This window comes from Pogona vitticeps, chromosome 5, assembly GCF_051106095.1.
Source record: "Pogona vitticeps strain Pit_001003342236 chromosome 5, PviZW2.1, whole genome shotgun sequence".
NCBI classification, from domain to species: domain Eukaryota; kingdom Metazoa; phylum Chordata; class Lepidosauria; order Squamata; family Agamidae; genus Pogona; species Pogona vitticeps.
This window is the reverse complement of record NC_135787.1, coordinates 32660453-32682728: the sequence shown is the minus strand read 5'-3', so window position 1 is coordinate 32682728 and position 22276 is coordinate 32660453. Positions and strand designations below refer to the sequence as shown.

At 38.4% G+C, this 22276-nt stretch overlaps 1 protein-coding gene across 1 annotated transcript in view; it reads right to left on the bottom strand.

The window, feature by feature from the left end:
* FAT4 (FAT atypical cadherin 4) overlaps positions 1-22276 on the bottom strand; it is a 154078-nt gene that overhangs the window by 28293 nt on the left and 103509 nt on the right. The window contains exons 7-9 of the mRNA XM_020781503.3: positions 13620-13800; positions 7588-7838; positions 1733-6082 (exon numbers count right to left, since the gene is read on the bottom strand). Of these exons, the coding sequence (XP_020637162.3) occupies positions 1733-6082; positions 7588-7838; positions 13620-13800 (4782 nt within the window). The remainder of the gene's footprint in view (positions 1-1732; positions 6083-7587; positions 7839-13619; positions 13801-22276) is intronic.

Genomic DNA, 22276 nt, shown 5'->3' with positions numbered 1-22276 from the left:
TAATTCTCAATACAGACAAAATAATTTTATCACCTTAAAGACTAGTTTTGTGGACTGTACCCACTTCTTCAGATGCTGACTAAATCTTATTCTTCTTTGAGGCACCACAAGACCCTGTTATTTTTGCTGCAACAAAATACAGACTGAAAAAGTGACCCCTTTGAAAATGCTTCCCCTGGTTGTCCTCTGTTAGCTACTAGAGTGCAATGTTGATACTCCAAAGAAATGCACACAGAAACAGACACCCATAAAAATCTTCAGTGGAATATTCCTGCTCTCAGCAGAAAATTAAAGTGTTCCAATGCGAGAAAATGTCATATGTGCCAGACATCAGATATGACATTCATCTCAGAAAAATCATTAACCCTAATTAGAAGCTACAGGGCTGACATGGCTGTATTGTGCACTACAGTTAAATGAGAGTTCTGCTGAGGTGTCCTAGTGAGCCCGTGCCTATTTAACCTCTGGTGCTAATGACTTAAAGGGTTACCGCAATTGTGCCACAGAATTGTTCTGCCATGCTGCTGGCCAAATAATTTGATGTGCTGATGCAATGTGAAATATAATCTCAGATCATTAGGTTAATTAGAACAGCCATTCAATTACGAATAATTACTTGTGACCTGAAGCACAGCAGGCTACACTGATGGAGAGTGTGGTAGAAGGATCCCCATCAGTGCCTTTTATGTCAAGAAAGCTTTTACAGTGAACATGTGTCAAGTCTCCACATATGCTCTTTTAATGGAGATGTTGCTGACAGATCTTAGTGCTTTTCTGGCAAGACATAAGGTAGCAGCTCTTGTATTGAAACGACACAGAAGCACCAGTTTAACAGACACTCAAAATCTTTTTTTAAAAAAAAAATTCAATGCATAGTTCTGTGTGGTAAAGAGATAGAATTGTGCAATTGCTGCTGCTAGTGTATCTACAATAACTTTTAAAGAAATTTGCTTAAGTATTTTTGTCAGGGCAAAGCCCTCTCAAGATAACATCCATAAAGCATAGAAACACCTCTGATCAAGAAAGAGAAGTGATCAAGTTGTGCCTGTAAATATAGGCGGGAGATTTTTTGACTGAACTTTCTTACAGTAACACATTATATCCTTGTAAAGGTAAGTAAGGCGAAAGTCCTTCAGTCTTACTTATAGTTTTTCTTTTTGTCGCTATGTTTTTGGTGCAATGTGAACAGGCACAATCTAGAGTCAGGTTTACTATTTCATTTATAGTTTGTGAAAACAAGATTGACATTGGCCAGCAGAGAAAATAATTGAAATGAAAGGATCATATGCAACTCATGACTACAGCAGGATGAAATTTCCCACACCAACCCACTCAGACGACAAACTGCCACTGAATGAAATAAAACGCAAATGCCAAAAATAGGCAGCACCTTTAAATACCACTAAAGATCATTATACAATCCACAAGCTTTCATGGATTAGCTCATGAATTGTCTGATGATTTTTTTTTAGTTGTCTATAAAGGTACTGCGTATTTTTGAATCTGTATTTTATTTTGTTTTGACCACACGGCTACCCTTTACTTTGATGAATTGAGTAATGCGGCCTTTCCATTTAGTTTCTTCACAAGGGGTCCAGTTCAACTTTATCATCAGAAATTATACTTTCAAAATAGAAAAAACAACAGCAACAAAACAAACCTGTGGATACCACTTGCTGGTATTCACTGTTTTGGATTTAGAATAATCATCCATGGAGAAATAACTTCTTACCTGTATAACCAGTTTTGCAAACACAGTTGAAGCCTCCTGGGAAGTTCTGGCAGAGCGCACCATTTTTACAAGGGCTGGACAGGCACTCGTTGATATCTCTTTCACAGGCCATACCGGTAAAACCACTGGAACAGCTGCAAGAGAAACCTCCCACTAAATTATGGCAAGTCCCACCATTGTGGCAAGGGGATGGGAGACATTCGTCTATGTCCATTTCACAAAGTCTTCCATCATATCCCGGCAGGCAACTGCATGTAAAAGGCTGAAGAGGTTCATTTGCCACAATAATAACTGGGATGCTGTCATAGCTCCTTAACCTGGGACTCACACCTAGTTTTCTCAAACAGCTACCACCGTTTTGACAAGGGTTCTGTAAACATGAGTCATGATCCACAGACTCTATTCGGACACCACTTTGACGGAAGAGGATTTCTTTGATGCTTTCAAAGAACGTAGTTACGCCACCACGGTTCACATACTGGTAGTTACCGCGCTTCACAGCTGCCATCGCAAAAGTCCTATTGTTCTCTTCGTAAGCCCCATAGAGTTGAACAGCAGTTCCTAATCCAGTCAACTGTGAATTGGCAATTCGTAGAAAATGAAGGTAGTGATTTGTTAAGAATTCTCTCAAAGACTGAAGGCTAAAGCGAAGAAGAATGCTGTTATCAATGGTGGCATTGCTGAATCCTGTAAAGAAAACTCGAACACTACTAGTAACTGAATTATGTAACCCATCATCACTTAGGATTGTCAAATCAAATGTCCCATCTGTGGACCTTGCCAAGGAATTCAAATCACAAGTGCCTGGTGGAATATTGAAGAGGCTTGTAACTCCTGATGTAAGAGAGCACTGAAAGCTGTCTAAAACATCTGGATCCTGAGGTCTTACATTGCCTAATGTTCCTCCAGGGAACAGATTGCCATAATAATGAACAAAGATCTCTACTGTTCTAGGTTGGGATGGGTTATCATTTTGGTCTATTACTTTTATGTGTACAGTTCCTGTGGAAGACATCTGGGGAATGCCTGAGTCTCTTGTAATCACTGACAAAGAGAAATCACAGATTTGTTCTCTGTCAATCTCTCTAGTTGTGGTTAAAACCCCAGCAGTGCTGAGACTGAAATAATTGGTTGCTGTACCAGTGCTAAGCAAATAATAAAAAAATGGGCCTTGATTTGGAGGAAGATCAGGGTCAGATGACTGAAGTGTCATCACAAGCGTTCCTGCTCTGCTGTTTTCCATTATTTCTCCTTCAGTGGTAGAAAGAATGGGTCCATTATCATTTATATCTTTCAAAGTTACCAATAATGAGGCACTTCCTGTAGCTGACGGGGCTCCTGAGTCAATTGCTAGAACAGACAGATTGTACATAGGTAGTGTTTCCCGATCCAGTTCTGCAGTCACTGTAATCTGCCCTGTCTGGGGGTTAATAGAAAAGGCACCATTGTTGTTCCCATTACCAATAAAATAAGAGAACCTGTTCCAGCTAGGGAGTGAGTCAGAGTCAAAGGCACTTACAAAGGTGACATGTGTTCCAGTAGGGACACCTTCACTGATTTGTATACTGTAGACATCCAAGCTGAAAACAGGGGGGTCGTTGGCATCTAGTACAGTGATATTCACAACAACTTCATCTATATCTGCACCACGAATACTTCCTGCATTTTTTGCAAGTACCTTCAGAGAGATTCTTTCTTCTTTTTCCCTGTCCAGAGGACCTGTCACATAAATCTGCCCAGTGGTGCCATCAATCTGGAAACCCTTTTTTCTGCTGTTGCCAAAGATCAGATAATGAACTTTCCCATCGGTCCCCATATCACGGTCGCTTGCGAAGACTTCTCCTATAACAGTGCCTTTAGAAGCTGCTTCAGAAACTTCAAAATAGTAAAGCTTGGATACAAATCGTGGCACATACTCATTTGTGCCCTGTAGATTAATGTTGACATTTGCAAAGCTGCATCTCTCTTCATCCGGAACATTAAAAGCTTTTATGGTTAAATGATAGCTCTGTTTTGTTTCATAATCTAAAAAGCCTTGTGTGGTGATAATTCCAGTATTGGGATCAATAACAAACAGGTCACTGTCTGAAGACTGAACTGCATAGGCAATCACAGCATTAGGTCCGGAATCAGCATCAGATGCACTGAGACGAATAACAGTTGTCCCACTAGGAGCATTTTCTAAAACACTTGGGAAGTAGTCCTCAGGACTAAAAGCTGGAGAATTATCGTTCACATCAATAACGTTCACAGTGACGGTACAGTACCCTGTTCTAGCAACCCATCCTCCATCTACAGCACTAACAGTCATCTCATGCTTTTGACATACCTCGTAATCGAGGGGCTTGGCAAGTCTTAATGCACCAGTAGATGTGTTAATTGCAAAATGTCCACCTTCATTGCCAGAAGAAATGTTGTACTTGATTAATCCATTCATAGCAGCATCTTTGTCCCTTGCTGACACAGTCCTAAGAACAGTTCCCACCGCATGACTCTCGGGAACAGTGATGCTCATATGACTTTGAGAGAACTGTGGAGTATGATAATTCTCCTCTGTTACCACTATCTGCACAGTTGCGTCTGATGAGAGAGGAGGATTACCCTTGTCCTTAGCTTTTACTTTTATTTGAAAAGTTTTATTCATATCATTCATGAGCGAGGAAGCTACTGAAATCCAACCTGTGTTGCTACCCAGATTAAATTTACTGGTTAGATTGTCATTTGCAATAAGGTATTCCACTTCCGAATTCAGACCAAAGTCTTTAGCATCAACTGCAGTCACTTTAATAAGTTTGGTCCCCACAGCTACATTCTTAGTAACAGGTGTAAAATACTGACTTGAGATAAACTGAGGTGCATTGTCATTACTGTCCACGATGTTGATTGTGACAGTGGTCTCACTCAGCAAAGGAGGGTTGCCTCGATCTGAGGAGGTAACTATAAAACTGTGTCTATTCAGATTGACATTAGTAGAGCCACTGGAGTTTTGGAAGTTTAAAGGTTGCTTATTGAAAATCTCCCCTGTAGAAGCATTGATCCGAAAAAACTCTGATTGAGATTTTATGAAATAGAAGACTTGCCCGTTAGATCCTTCATCTGGATCGGTTGCAGATATCTGGGTTACCCTTGCTCCAACTTCATTATGTTCAGGACAGTCCAAGTAATAGGATGGTTTTGTAAATCTTGGGGAATTGTCATTGATGTCTGTTACAAATATGGTGACATCTGTGCTGACTGTCCATCCAGAGTCATGTGCTGAAACTCTGATTCTGTATCGATCAGTATCTTCCCTGTTTAGAAGTCTGCTAACTGTTATGTCCCCTGTATTGGGATTTATGACAAATGGTATATCTGTATCCTTTAGTGAATACCTGCTGATAGCGTTTAGTCCAATATCTTCATCTGATGTTGTGACCCGTGCAACAGTGTAGCCCAATGGTGCATTTTCAGGTACAAGAGCGCTGAATATCTGAGAAAACTTGGGTGCATTATCATTTTCATCTAACACATTAATAACTACCTGAACAGTTGTACTCTGAACAGGAGTACCTCTGTCAGAAGCTTTTATGGTCAGTGTGTACTGGGCCACTTTTTCCCTGTCCAAAGGTCTGACGCTTCTGATTTCCCCACTGGAATGATGGATACTGAAAGTGTTTTCCATATTGCCATTGATTATTTCATACTTTAGCTGTCCATTTGGGCCACTGTCCCTGTCCACTGCGGTTACAGTAATTATTTTAGAAGGTGAAAGGTTCTCTAGTACTTCAGCAATGAAAGGATCTCTTTCAAATAGTGGTGCATTATCATTTATGTCCACCACTGATATTTCTAATTTGGCGTATGAAGAATATGGAGGGAAGCCCATATCTCTTGCTTCAATCCAGACAACATACTTCTGTATTGCCTCATAATCTAAAGGATGACTGATGGAGAATTGCCCTGTTAGTTGGTCAATCTGAAAAGTGCTGCCAAGATTACCACTAGCAATATAGTAAGATAAGGAATCGCCTCTGGATGACAGTCCGGAAATGGAAGTGACAAAGGTGCCAACTGCTTGGTTTTCAGGAAACATGAAACTGTGCTGTTCAGCTTGAACTTGAGGAAAATCTACTTTGTTCACAAATCTTACAGTCACGGTTGTGGAATCTGTCTTTGGGTGCAAGCCGCCATCTTTCACATTCACAGTAAAGGTCATTTCAGAAGTCCCAGAGAGTCGGTCAGCAGCCATAATAGCTCCTCGTGTTGGATCAATGTGAAATTTCTCAGAATGCTTTCCAGAAAGTGAATAGTGCAGCTCAGCATTAGGTCCAACATCAGCATCTGTAACTGTTACAGCAAATACAAAGGTACCTGCAGTGGAAAGAAAAAGGATAGGATTAATGTTCTCTCTGCACGTTGGCCTAAATACAACATAACTCCTTTAGAATGAAAATGCTCAGCATAACAGCTGTGATGGAGTGCAGCAGCTGTTTGTATATTCAGTATTCTGTACCATCCCACACTAACTCTGAAAATGTGCAATCAGTAGTGCAACTGGTCTTGCACTAGCAGATTAACATGTTTGGACAATGGCCATGCTGTTGTTGCTATATACAGTACCATCAAGTCACTCGCAATTTATGGTGATCCTCCATGCTCGTGTCTTGTAAGCACAATGACTTGGGTTCATTTACTGATTCAATCCATTCATGTTTGGTCCTCCTCTTTCCCTACTGCCTTCCACTTTTCCTAGCATTATTGTCTTTTCTAGTTTGTTTTGTATTCCCAATATATGATAGTCTCAGTTTAGTTGTTTTTAGTTCCATGGGCTTGATTCAATCAAGCACCCAAATATTTGTCTTTCTGGTGGTGCACAGTATCAAGAAAACTTCTCTCCGGTGCCTCATACGACACTGACAAATGTAACAGTGTTCATAATTTGGAGCATTTTCTTCTTTTCATAGTAAAAAATCAATTAGGTGGGAAGTCAGATGTGCAATGGCTGGTGATATACACCAATGTAAATGCATGTAGCATTTGTGAAGTTTTCCACATTCTAGATATCTAAAAATCTGAAACTGGGCACTTATTAATATGCCTCATGATGGATGAAGCATTTTATCTTTAGATATTTCCAAGGCACTCTTATTATTCGTCGTCGTTTAGTTGTGTCCGACTCTTCGTGACCCCATGGACCAGAGCACACCAGGCCCTCCTATCTTCCACTGCCTCCCGGAGTCGAGTCAAATTCATGTTGGTTGCTTCAATGACATTGTCCAACCATCTCATCCTCTGTTGTCCCCTTCTCCTCTTGCCTTCACACTTTCCCAACATCAAGTTGGCTGGGAGAATCAATGTATATCCATCAGTGGATTTTTTTAAAATGACATTGAAGCATTTGATGAGTTTTAGAACAAACATGGATTGACATATATGAAAAGACTAAGCTTTACAGCAGGGTTCAATGAACATTGTTATATAAAAGCGTATCATCTTCAAAATTCACAGTATCTCTAATTTTAAAAAGTAGACTGTTTAAATATGCAAGACAAACTTGTGCACATGTTATTCTGATATCTGAAGCATCTATGCATTGTTCTGTCTCTGAAACCTTTATTCATTCAACCTACTGTATCTACATGATCAGTAACGTACTGAATGCAAACTGTAAGCCGCCCGGAGACCTTTGGGTAGTGTGGGCAGCATATAAATTAAATAACTAAAATAAATAAACTCTTGCAATTTGAAAGTCCAAAATGGCACAGTTCTTGTCTTTCATATTATTGGAACACTACTCAGTAGAATTTGTACTTCTCTCCTTTATTATCTTGTACAGTTAGTGTTCTGTTAATATTACATTTCTATTATTAGCTTACCTGAACTTGTTGGTGAGGGAATATGGGTGACATAAGGATGATGCTGAAATTTGGGGGGATTGTCATTGATATCTGCAACAGTGACAAGAACACTAGCAGAACTGGAAAGAGGCTTTGGAAAACCACCATCCTTTGCCACAATGATCAAAGTGTAATTCTCCTTAGCTTCTCTGTCCAATACAGCACTTGTGATGATCTGGCCAGTGGAAGGGTTGATTGTGAACTGTGAATTTCCACCAGTAAGACTATAGCTGCATAAAAGCAAGAAGAGAGACATTTTACATTTTCCTGTGCAAAATATGCTTTTTATTTCTATTTCTACAAATGTTGTATCTTTGAAACAGAGAATCAGAGTGCTTTTATTTAAACAGTCTTTTGACATCTTAAATATGGTATATAATCTTTCACTCACTTCATCAGCTGCATGAATTAGGTGGCTACAGGCCATAACAGCTTATGCCAAATAGATGTCTTATCTTTAAGATGCTACAACGTTATCGGTTGTTTTTGTTCCAACAGACTAAGCAGCTACCTCTTTTTTGAAAACATTTTAGAAAATTATACTCTTCCTTTTCATCCAAAATGATCTATAATCCAGATTAACATCAATAGAAAACAAAATATACGGAGGTTTAAGTAAACCACAAGGTAGGGTGCTACACAAAATTATGAATACTGTAAATTTGTTGCAAAGGTTCCTAGCTCCATTAATTTTACTTACTTAATTTTTTTTGGAAAATGTGAGTGGCAGCATTCCTGCAAAACAACTAAAAATCATTTCAGGGTTGCTAAAATATTTTACAGTCAAAAGTAGAATTCTGAGCGGGGTGCAAAAACTAACTGGGAGGCAGTGAAATTGATGCAAAACCAGACTGACATGTTTTGTGCAGCATGCTCCAAGTAATGTAATTCCTGTGGTCACTGGGCTAGTTGAATTTTCTGAACCCTTTTAAACTGCAGCCCCACAAACAACATTATGAAAGGGCAGTAGCCACATCTTTTATGTCCAGACATTGTTGAAATGATCTCTGAATATCAGTGTAAAAATAAGACTCATTATTATAGAGAGATAAGCACTGACTGCAAAGATCTATGGATAATTTCAGGATTACAGACTAAACAGATAAACTAAAATAAACTGGTTTAGTTACAGGTATGATTGTGAACCCATACTTAAATTTATTGATTCTACTCTACAGAATAGAAGGATGGTATTTATTTATTTATTTGTTTGTTTGTTTTATATCCCACCCATCTGGTATATTCTGCCACTCTGGGCGTAATATCGTAATGACTGGCTTTATAGTTTTCTTCCACAAAGGAAAGGAATAAAATTAGAATTGGATAGCAGTATACACTTCATGAACCTTAAAATATAAGGTTGCACACATATAAGCTTCTGTAGAGGTATCTACACCCACAGCAGCAACAGAGTTTGAAATACTCTGGAGGAAAAATGGTATAATAATTGTCTAGAATTATAAGATCTCCTTCTTATATTGACACAGAGTGAGAAATTAGATTTCAGGCACACAAAATGTTTGAAATATTGCTAGTCTGTAGTTACGTAGCTGAAATGAATGGTAACAAGCAATCATCAACAGCCATCGATCGTAGGAAAATAGCGTAGGCATCAAAGTGATTGCTTAATTATTATTTAAAAGGAAAATAATGACTTTAGAATGTAGCACTATTTATAATGTGTAGATAAGAGTGGTGGAGGGATTTTCTGCATCACAAAATTTTCAAGTGACTATCACTGTTGATACTATGATTTTGGAATTGACTACCAGATTACTTTTTGCTACTAAAAAAAGCACTGGATTTCTCACCTTTCCACAGAAGCAAAAACATCTCAGAGCAACTGAATTTTTTAAAAACTTTTGTTTTGTACAGTATGAGAAAAATTATGAGTACTCATTACACCCTTATTCTTGATAATCCTTAGAATAACAGATGTACACGAGGGTCAATTTCATGCTAATTAGCAAGTAGTAATCACATCACCCAGACTTGATTGAATCTCCTTTAATTGTCATATAAAGGACTACTTGCTTCTTTTGTTTCCAAAACTATCTTAAAGCATTGTTACAACAAACAGCAACTCAATTTTGAAAAAATAAAAATGATACTGAAAATTATAACAATAGCCACAAGCTACAATTTCTAACCTGTAATGAAATTTGACTTTTATTACTGCTTATTTGAAGGACAGATGTTCAATGCAGGATGAGCTTTTTGTGGATTTGCTGCAAAAGTATGAAGGCATTATTCCATTTCTTATGGAAAAAAGGAAGACTTTCATGACATTTTCAGAGGATCAGAGGCTTGGTAATTGGCATTTATCTTACTCCAATTTATGAGGTGGCTGGAAGCATTTTCTTTGTTTAATCTTTCTTTGAAAGCCTCATGTCCATTTCTAGCTTTCAAAGGGTTTTAACCGTAAAAGCAGTTTATGTATTTAAAAATAGATATACATACATACGTATATATGTATAAAGGCAGAGAGATACTTCTGTAGGACATAATATAAACTGTCTGTGAAATTGTTTTTATCTTCAAAAGCTTTTTGCTTTCATATACAGTATTAAGCCTTCGGTCTAAGGCAGAGGTTGTCAACCCCTGGTCTGTGTCCTGTGCCAGTCCATGGCCTGAGTCAGACTGGGCCGCAGAGACAGACCTCCCGCCCCCACTCCCCTCCTCACAGCTGCTTTGCGCACACGCATGCATGCTAGCACCAGCATGAGCGCTCCCCCACCCCTTCACGCATGTGCCCAAGTACCAGCGCGAGGGGGTGGGCGGGCATGCAGGCACTCCTATGCATGTGCAAAGGGATGGGGGAGCACTCACGCTGGTGCTGGCATGCACACGTGCACTCCCCCACCACTTTGCGCATACGCCTGAGAGTATGTGTGCGAGCGTGGGGGTGTCCCGCTTTCCTCAGAGGCTCAGGTGGTCTGCGGTCCCAAAACGGTTGGGGACCGCAGGTCTAAGGGACACATACTTATGATTAAGACCATGAAACTCAGTTATAAGTAGACTTCCACAGAATTGTCATATAATTCTACAACTTACATTCATTTCTCTAGCAAAATATCAACTGATTTCAAGAACTTCACTTCAAGATTTCTTTTAATTATAAAGAATTCTTAAAATGTATCACTGAAAACTGGTACGGGAAAATGCGTAGATAAAAGCCAATACATGATATATATATTTTCAAGTTTATTGTTAGGAATAACAGGACTGTGCACTTTGTCCTTTCAGTTCTTCAGATGTTTAATCCTAGGAAATGAATGTACCAGTCAACTCCATTTTACAATGCCATTTCCACAAGGCTATAAACCTTTTCAAAAGGTAATCTTAAATTGAATAAATAGATAGTTAATTTATTAATTTAAAATGTCATCACACTACCATTTCATAATATTTAATCATTTTCATGAAAGTGCTAGGCCTGTCAAATTATTAAGAAAACAACAGTATCCTATTTTAAATATTTTGTTCCTTTGTGCTTCCACAATAATAAAAAAATCTTATTCCACTTCTTTTAGAAAAGTTACAAACTGCCCCCCACAAAAGTGACACAAGTATTTTAGCTCTATTTGTACCTTCCAAGCAAAAGTAAGCCCATCTTTATATTTTCTCAATGTGAATGAGAACAGAATACTCATATTGACATTGCCATTTAAACTTTTAGTATTTTTATTTTCAAATAGTCCAGAATGGGGCTTCCCGGGTAATACAGGAAGAATCTCTATACAAGGCATGTTGCAATGAATAAAGCCAAGCTTCTCATACTTTATAAATAGTGCAGTGAAACCAATTTAATTGCTGCACAGATTGTTCCTTTGTATGCTTAACTTTGAAAGGTTACTATTAACTTTGATGGAAAGGTTACAAACTTGCTCATCAAAATCAAGACAAATACTGTCACTACATGACAAGATATGAACCGCTATATAAATTTGCCTTTCATATTTTATATCTACAATCCATGAATTTATACCAGAGACAACTGTAGCACATCAATATAGATATAGCTATATCTGCCTTCATTTTGAACATAGGTCTAAGGTAACAGTGTGGTGCTAAATAGCCACTTACTTACTTACTTACTTACTTACTTACTTACTTACTTACTTACTTACTTACTTACTTACTTACTTACTTACTTACTTACTTACTTACTTACTTACTTAGTATCCCGCCCATCTAGACTACGTCTACTCTGGGCGGCTTACAGTAAAAACATGAAAGCAACATATAAACAATTAAACAACAATTCAAATCAATAATATTGATTTTAATATTATGGTCTACAGTCAGTAGACTATAATATTACGTGTTCTACTGACTGTAGAATGGCAGCTGGATGTGTCAAAACCATATAATCGGCTTACAAAGGCCAGTTTGTAGTAACTACTTGGAAGAGAATATGCAAATGGTTCATAGTATGCCTTGTGCACTGACTGTCCTTTGGCAATACTGTTATTTTTGACATAAAAAACCCTTATAATTCCTACATGTGTCATATGACCATGTAAATTTGGGTGGTTGAAAATCTTAAAACTGCAGAGCTGAAAAGGACCCTGTGGATCCAGTCCCTGTCAGGGAGGTACAATGGGGAATTGCAGCCAGATACCTAAACCACTGAGCTATCTAAGATTGCCACATTCACAATTCACTATTTATTGCTTGGCTTAAAAAGATTTCTAGAGCAACTTTTAGCATAAAGTCTCTTAAGTGTTGGAGTATGCAGATCAATTGTGTCCCAGTATGCAGTGGGTGATTCTGCCAATCACTCAGTTCTACCCTGCTATTCGTGTGCTATTGTGTATCGATCACTTCCTGACCATCCTCTCTCTTGTGTGCCCTCTTCCTTGAAGAAAGGCCCTTTTCCAAGATGGAGATTGCCTGAGCACATGCTATCTGATTGTTCTCTCTCCATCCACACTTGCATCCATGCCATCCAGCTTTAGGGAGTGGTTTACCCAGTTTAGAAACATTCTACAAAGGTAAAGAAACTTACATGGAATATGTAAGACAAATGCTTTCTTTTTCACTCAAATGCTATATTTTGTGCTTTCCTACTGAAACTAAAGTCTGTAGTTAATAAGTTTTGTGGCGCAGTGGTTAAACCGCTGTACTGCAGCTAAAACTGTGCTCACGACCTGGGGTTCAAATCCCAGGTAGCCGGCTCAAGGTTGACTCAGCCTTCTATCCTTCTGAGGTCGGTAAAATGAGTACCCAGCTCGCTGGGGGGGGGGGCAATGTGTAGCCTGCATAATTAAAATTGTAAACCGCCCAGAGAGTGCTTGAAGCGCTATGGGGCAGTATATAAGCAGCACGCTTTGCTTTTTGCTTTGCTTTTCTAAAGTTCTTACAAGTTAGCTCCATGTTTTTTGACTCTGTACTTACCGTAATTTAACTTATTGAGGATGATTGGTCAGAACACATGATGATCTCTGACATTAAGATGATGGAGAACCAAAATGTAAATCCCAAACAAACTGGCTAAATCTCATTGGTAGGGACAGGATATTGCCAGAAGAAGCTAACTTACTCTACCTACTACCTGCTATGAGAGGCCCTTGCTACAATGCTGCTATTTGTAGTTTCAGAGTCAAGATGTTCCAAAATTCATGAGTTCCTTGTGAATATCTGGATAATTGACAGAATAGATCTATTGAATCAGGGAGGTTACAGGATATTAGCATTGACTTATCAAGTCCCATTCATTTCAGAGGGTCTACTACACCAGGAACTCGTATTTGAATTTTCTCTAAACATTGTTGATAAAGCACAACAATCAAATCCTAACTGAAGTGTAACCCAAGGTAAAAAGGTGGATCTTTATAAAACACCAGTTGTTTTGAACCAGTTGTATTTGGACTGAAATTTCACAAAAACATTCAGCACAACGTTAAATCTTCAAGCTTTTGTTAAAAATCAATTCAAGGACTCTGGAAAAACAGGTCCTAAAGTGATACATCAAACAGCCTCAGAAGCACCACAAGCACAGATCATACCTTATGATAGCATTCATTGAAGCATCAGAATCTGAGGCATTCACAAGCAAAACGTCCGTCCCTGTAGGTGCATCTTCCGGAATGGTTTTAGAATATATATTAAAGGCAAATTTGGGAACGTTGTCATTGACATCATCTACTTTGACAGTAATAGTACCAGTACCAGTAAGGGCAGGACTTCCTAGGGAAATAAAAGATATTGAAATGCCAGAGGTTATGTGAGCTACACTACTAATACGGGATCTGTCACTCTTCATTTATTCTCTCACATTTAAACATGTCACAGTTCACAGGGCGAGAAAGTCAAATCCATGCAAAGAACAAGGTCACTTTTGCTTAAAAGGAGGACATCTGGACTCAACGGATGAAGTTTCACAGGAAAAGTTTTGAACCGCTTATTATTTAGCAAAAGATTGGCTGTTTGCAAAGAGAAATTTATAACAATTCACCTATAGTAATCTGGACAAGTTTAAAGACTGAGATTGACCATTCAGTAAAACTTTGGTGTTTCTTCACATTCTCAGCATATACATGAGGAGGGGAGTGCTCCAGTACGACTTCTCCAATGTCACTGCTATTGTCAACTTATGTATGTAAAAAGTGGGGGGGGGAGGCTTTCACATAAAAAAGAAGCCTGGAAAATAAGACTTCCTATTCATGTGGAAAGCCATAATGGATATAAGAATCACTCTCCTTTGGATGCACAACCCTCTAGTAATGGGAAGGTAAAGGATGTGACAATAGAAGGGGCAGGGATACAATACTCTTCTCCTTCTGCAATTGTCCTTACAAGTGTATTGGACATGGCAAAGAATGCCGGAATAGGGCTTGGACCACTATCTGATATAAATACAGTGGTTCCTTGCAAGACGAATGCCTCGCGGAACGAAAAACCCGCAAGACGAATGGTTTTTGCAATCGCTGCGGTGCCTCGCAAGACGGCTTCTTCTATGGCCGTGCTTCACAAGACTAATGTTTTTCACAAGACCGATGCCTCACAAGACGAATGAATTATTTTCATCTTGTGAGGTTCCTATAGAAATGCATTGCAAAGCATTCCTATGGGAAACTGCTTTTCACAAGACTAAAATTTTAGAAGACAGCGCTACTCACGGAACGAATTACTTTCATCTTGCGAGGCACCACTTGTATTGGCAAAAGAGAACGTTATATACCAATGTGTGCTGCACAACTGAGATGGACACTTTTGTTATAGAAAAGTTAAGAAAGAATGTGGTGATCTGAGGCAAAAAGGCAGCAAAGGAAATTCCTGATGGATGCCCTGTAGAATTCCAGATAGAAATTTAAAAGGAGAATATCACATATGAAAACTCTGAGAAGGTAGAGCCAACTAGATGGCAACAGAATACATGGGTCAGAAAATGATCACTATCTTTCCTGTCTTACAACCACATCACCATGGATAGGTCCTCATGCAGCAGTTCTGACACACCAAAAGAAGTTGGCTGAGTCCTTTTTCAGCATACAACAACAACAACAACAACAACAACAACAACAATGGTTGTGGATTACTACAAATACAGCAGGTAGCAGAGGAGGAAAAAAAGGAGCCTAAATGATTATATCAGTACAAGCAGACAAAAATTACTTAAGGCGGTAAAAATTGAGAATATTTTGGAAACAACAGAAATAAAGGTCTAAAATAAGAAAGAACAATTTAAAAATAAATTAAACAGTTGGGAAAATAAACCACTACATGGACAACACCTGAGAAATATAGATAGAAAGCATGATCATAATTCAACATGAGCATGGCTAAATCTGGGGACCCTTAAGAAAGAAACTGAAAGCTTGATCTTTGCTGCACAAGAACAAGCACTCCAAACTAACATGATGAAAGCTAAGATCCAAGGAATTACTGCTAACAGCAAATGTCGAATCTGCCAAGAAAAAGATGAAACTGTGTCACACCTCAGCTGTGAATATCCAAAGACTGCACAAACAAATTACAAAATTAGATATGATAGAATGGCAAAGTTAGTGCACTGGTCATTATGAGGGGAAAAATCATTTGCCAGCCTCCAAAAACCCATGGGAACGTCAGGTAGAGAAGGTGTCAGAAAATGAGGAAGTCAAGGTCTTGTGGGATTTCCAGATCCAAACTTATAGACACCTTGAACATAACACACCAGACATAGTAGTAATAGAATGAAGAAATGTCTGGATCATTGACATTGCAATTCCAGGGGATGCCAGAGTTGAAAATAAAGAATTGGAAAAACTAACAAAATACAGAGACCTGGCAATTGAAACATTTCTCCTCTGGAAGAAACACACTTCAGTGGTCCCCATAGTCACTGGGGCTTTAGGAACAATATCAAGAAATTTCACACAGTACTACAAGCAGTTGCAGAACTCAGAAATAACACCATCAGAGCTAAAAAAAACAATATTGGGAGCAGCCTACATATTGCACTGATACTTAACAAATACTTAGGTTTTTGGTTAAAACCTGAATCTGTTATATAATGCCAGTCAATGTTTTTATAATTTTGACTGTGCCTAGTGTTTTTTAATAATAATAATAATAATAATAATAATAATAATAATAATAATAATAATAATAATATGATGATGATGATGATGATGATGATGATGATGATGATGACGATGATGACGACGACGTTTATTTCTAAATCATAAAACCAACCCACAGGAATACTACTACCCATTACATCAGATTTCCCAGAGGAGGAGTATAGCACCTTTAAAAGCTACTTTCTAGAGCTCAAGGTTAGCTCTCCTATCCTCCTCTCTGGGTCTACTAAAACCACAGTATTTTTTGTTCATATGATGTTCAACACTTGGAGAATACACAGATTCATACATTTCTTGGGGCTGCACTTTCCCCAGTAGATAAGGTTAAACCCAAATATACCACCTGGGTTCATGCATACATATGTACACACATACAGATTCTGCACTTTTCCTGTCCTACTCCCCTCTTCCAGAATTACAAGCAGAAGTGCTAATCAGTAAAGCATGGATCCAGCCTTCACTGAAAATTAGACATAGCATAAATTCCACATTTCAAGTTTTCCAGCTCCACTCCATTTAACAAAAAATATTCTGACTGAAGGACAGTGAAAACATTAGCTGTAACAAAGTAGTGTGCTTTGCTATAAAGCATGCTTGGCAAAATGGAAAGATGCAGATATATGAAAATGAGTGAAAGCTTAGAAAAAATGGAGTGTTCAGAAAGGAAGGAACTTTGAAGGAAAGAGCAAGCCGGGTTGCTTCCTTGGAACCAAGATGCTCATTTCAACATGACACTGTATTGCAGTTAGATTTTTAAGATAAGGAACATGAGGATGAGAGTAGCATGGTACCATTGTTGATGGTACGTTAACAGGCGAGATGGCATGGCCCATGTGAGAGGACATCACTTCCATTCTCCTGACATCAAAAGGGAATTCATGGATTTTGGATTTCTTTGACAGTGCAACTGCAAAAAGCGGCTATTCAGGGTAGCAAAGGCCGTCCAGGTAGTGGTGAATTTGCTGCTCCTGGAAGTCTTCTGTCTCAAAGGGCACCTTCATGCTGCTTAATAACATTCTGCTGTCCTTCCTTGAGACTAAAAGTAGTAACTGGTGGGAATCAGAGCTGTGACAAAGGCATCATGATTGTGGGGATGGTTTGGGGGTTTAGAGGGAGAAACCCTTCTCAAATGTTTCTGATTTGGGGGAGGGGAAGGAAACATGGGGAGTTAATGAAACAAACTGAGGAGACCTTTGAGTTATTTGTCCTCAGTGCTGGATGAAGACATGTTGGAAATGTAGCACAAAAGATAGAGCAGTAGCTCATGTGGCCGACAGATGAATGATAAGTAAGCAAGAATGGCAAGCCAGTATTGACACATTCTGACTGACTTTTTGCCAAAACTGGGGTGGGGATGCTGGGTTGGATTCAATTATGAAAGAAGAAATGCACTGAAGCAAAGGAATGGCAAACTGTGGGCATCTATTAGTTTATAAAGCAAACAACCAGGCAGAATACGTGAAATAACTGTGAACAAGTAATTATAATCTACAGTTTCTTAATATTTGAACTTCAGCTGGATCCCAACATATAACTCCCCTGTGAATTAATTATATCATTATCCTGATACATAGAAGCAATCCGAGAAAGATGGAATTTTTGTTCAATTAAACCTGTTGCTTTGCAACAAAGCTGGAGTCAAACATTCACTGAATAAGGGCCTCAGTGTGGAAGTTAGGCATTATTAGGAAGCCTGATCTTTTCCAGGGAATTATTGAGGCAGTCTCACAGTAGGGAAGGTAATCTCTCAAAATGCATTACAATTCAGGCCAGTTCTGTACACATTCTTGGGATTTTCAGTTGTTAATAGCAATGATGCCCTCCTAGTTCGAACCTCTCACTACTTTGACACAGTTGTAGTAGCAGCATATCACAATGGCAACACACGTTGTCATTCTGTTTTCCTCTAAAATCCAATCTAAAAATCTATCAAAATAAAGCTGCAATCCTATATCCATTTTCCTGCCAGTAAGTTCCACAGAACTCAAAGAGGGAAACTTCTGAGTAACAGGGTTATGAAGAATATTTGTGGAATTGTTTGTTCTCATAAATTTAGTTTGCATCAACATGATACGACACTTCTACAACTTTTCTAGTCCCACAAAATTTCTTGCCTCTAAGCAAGGAATGTTTATCTCCCATCAAGATTTTTCAGTTTTTTCAAAATGACTCTGCAAGAATTGCACAAAACTAGGTCCTTTCCCTTTAAACAGCAAATCACATACACACAGCAAACATAGAAGGACTTGCTGATTGATACAATGGATGGTACGTGGTGGTGCTGCGGGCTAAACTGCAGAAGTCTGTGCTGCAGGGTCAAAAGACCAGCAGTTGTAAGATCGAATCCACGCAACGCAGTGAGCTCCCATTGCTTTCTCCCAGTTCCTCGCCTAGCAGTTCGAAAGCATGTAAATGTGAATAGATAAATAGGTACCATCTTGGTGGGAAGGTAAAACGACATTCCCTAGTAACGCTGACCCTGTGACAACGGAAACTGTCTTCGGACAAGCGCTGGCTCTACGGCGTGAAAAATGGGATGAGCGCCGCCCCCTAGAGTCGGACACGATTGGGCTAAATATGTCAAGGGGAACCTTTACCTTTACCATGGATGCAATTAACCTATTTGATACTGTCTAATTTTAAAAACCAACACATAAACCAGCAACTTTTGCAACTTGGTCTGTGCACATAGCAAAAGTTACGCAATTTATCAAAGGTGTCCAATATGAGCATCAGAAAATAGTATTAGATAATGCTGTAGGGTGAGGAAAAAGTATGTGCATCTTCACAGAGTAAGCACACAAAGAACTGCACAGCAAAATTGCTCAGACAGACATAAGCCCCATATAAGGCTTATTTCCTGGAAAGTTGGTATAAGACTATAGCCTTAGTGCACTATAACACTTTGTTGTGCCACGGTAACAAATGGGAGATGCATTCCACTATATATGAATGGCTTACTGTGAAGACCAATATTCAAGTGATTGTCTTCCATGAGACTGTGCTAGTCCGTTTACAATTGCAGCTCAGAATTAAAATGGGCTATGGTTAAGCAAGGCGAGGTCAAAGTGCATAACTGAATTTTTCTATAAAAATGTTCATCATTTTGTTAGAAGACTATCCAGCCCCTTAACTTTGAAAGCAAGAAAATATTACTTGATCCAAATACTTCAGATGTGAGGATTCTCTCTCCTAGTGTGAATTTTTTGCTTTGAGTGGAAAGCGGAACAGATTATCTGTGGAAAAAAAGCTGCAGTCAATTCGGTGAATGACAACCACCTACAAATTATTATAGAGATGACCCACATTAAACAGTATCTAACTGGAGCCATATAATTTTAGTTTGGATGAACATATTTCATTACCTCAGGTGAAGTCACTACATACTTTGAACAAATTCTAAAAATATGTACAGTGCATTTAAAGGATCAGGTTTAGACTATAATTCATTTCATAGTCAAAACTGAATGAGAAACACATACAGACCACTTGAGTTCCATGCAAGACTGTTGATTCACCATGTTTTTAAAATATTTTTCCCTATGGTCTGTGGGCACAATAAGCACACAGACAATAGGAGAGAACATTATTCTTCATATAATGTGCATATCTTTGTATGAAGCATGGTATTTTATCATTAAGTAAAGGAATTCAAGAATGGGGGGGGTATTCCTGTGCAAATTAATTCTTAAAATCAAATTTCTATTTGAAAAAAATGCTGTTACAAGAAACACTAGAAAACATGGTTTAAGTCAGACTTGCCCCTTCAGGACTCCTGTATAACCCACAGTAAGCTGACTTCCCTTTGTTATTGAATTATACTTCCGAAACACCCTGTTCGACTCTTGAAGATTAACCTACAGGATAAGCATTCCTTGCCATATGTTCATGTTTAACTGCTCTTATCCTAGAAATTAAGATTTCTTTCGTCTTTGAGCTGAAGAATTAACTTGCATATTTTCAGCTTATAAGTCGCACCATTCTGTTTAATCAACCATCTGAGATCTTTGTTTCTAAGAAATTTAGAGATCACTTGGAAATCGGGGGATTTAGTTTTCACACCACTAGGCTCTTTTGACTAGCAATTACAGTAATTATCTCTATTTTAATGACCCATTACAACATATCTTCTAAAAAACCCTACAAATATGGATTTGTAAAATGTGCACGTTACAATACACAGGCAAATAGAAAGTAAAAGTTATAAAACCCGTCAACTCTATACTCTAGTGCAAAACTGATTATCTGAAAAACTTGAATTGGTTTGTGGTTTGACACTGTGACTCTAGCAATATACAGTAAGATGATGGTGTCTCTGGGGGATCAGTTCTAAGCTTCCAGTAGATGCTGAAAAACATAGAAACATCAAACACTATACACTGCATGCTCTCAGCCTCCATGTAGTGGCCAGTTCTAGTAAATTCACTCCTGAAATATAAATAGGTATTTTGGGGTGGGGTTATTTAGTATTTTCAGTCAGCTGATAAGTTAATCAGCGGATACTGATCCTGTGGATGGGGGTGTGTGTCCTGCTGAATATACAGAAATATATATACAAATAGAATGAAGTCTGAAGTCCACAAAAACAGAAACTGAGATATAGGAACTGGGGATTAGAATTCTGCAAAGACCCTATATGTACAGAACAGATTTCTTTCTGCAGCGGGCAGGAAGGAAATGGCTCCAGATAACACATCCCTATTCTCTCCCTCTGGACAACAGCCCTTCTCCTAGAACCTACCCAGTTTTATTCTACATGATGCAAGGGAGGGTGCACTGAGACCTATACCCTCCATCATACATAAAAAGTGACGCATATGAAGAGGAGAAGTTTGTGCTTGCATGAACAAGAACACTGGGAAATCAAAGTTGATTGATGGTATGGAGAGTCTCCATCCAAACAGCAATCCTTCCTCTTCAAATATGTTGCGTCCTAAGAGAAAAATAACTATATAGCAGGTGGGGCAAATCATGCCCTATTTGTTGAAAGCACCAGGCAAGTAACACTTGATCAGGGCTAATTAATAATAACGTGTAATGGCTGGTCTGACTGTCCCAAATGAGGGAATTTACCTAGTGCTACTTTTTATACTATCATCTAATGTCTTAGAAATATCTTAACTTTCCCATTTTAAAACCACCATAAAACTCCCAAGATCAGCATCTGATCAAGCCTTCCTCAATCTTAGCTCACACCAAGTATTTGTACAAACAACTTCATTTTTATTTTTATCCTTCTGTTTTGAACTGCAGCCCAGGTGGCAAGCCACTGCATACTCTTTCTAATCTCATCCTTATCTAATCACCTCTTTCATTTCAATCAGTCTAATGCAACTTATCTGTCCACACATTTTTTACAGCTAAACATTTTGACACCTGAAACTGAAGACTGCGTTACACAAACATGTGGAACTTATATGAATTTTAGCTAATTGGATAACCATGCAGCCCAACATGTGTGAAGGCCAAAACAAAAGGAAATATAAGGCTGGAGCCAATGTTATGCTAATGGCTAGGACTTTCCCCCCATTTCTTCAGCTTTTTGGATTGCTGAAAACCAGAGCTGATTCTCAGGGTGTAGGAGTAGGGATTTCCTCATCCTGTTTTACTCATGGCAGCTGCGTCCTCTTGCAGAAATTGGTTCATCTTGTGGAAAAAAAATTTTTGGATTTTGGCCATAGTAATTGTTGGCAAATTGTTTCACTTCACCTGGCCCAGGCAGAGAGTAAAGCATTATGAAAATGAAGAATAATAATTAAACATTAAATTACTACTTATACCAGCAGAACAGAAAAGGACTATAAATTTAATGATGGACACAAAATAAACAAGAAAATAACATTTTTGTGGAATGTTAACATCTGTGAAAGGAATCTGATGAATAGGCACAAATGTTCCTGAATGTTTAATTATAAAAACCTGTAGCTTACTGAATTTAGTGAGAACTACTTCTTAATGCAAAGTTACAAGATGAGCTTTAGTAATATTAGAAAGATATATATTACACAGGAATAGTTATTTGATACTTTGCAGTGTTCTGAAGAAATATGCATATCCATATTCATATCCACAGTTATTTGCCTCTGTGTTCGCTGTCA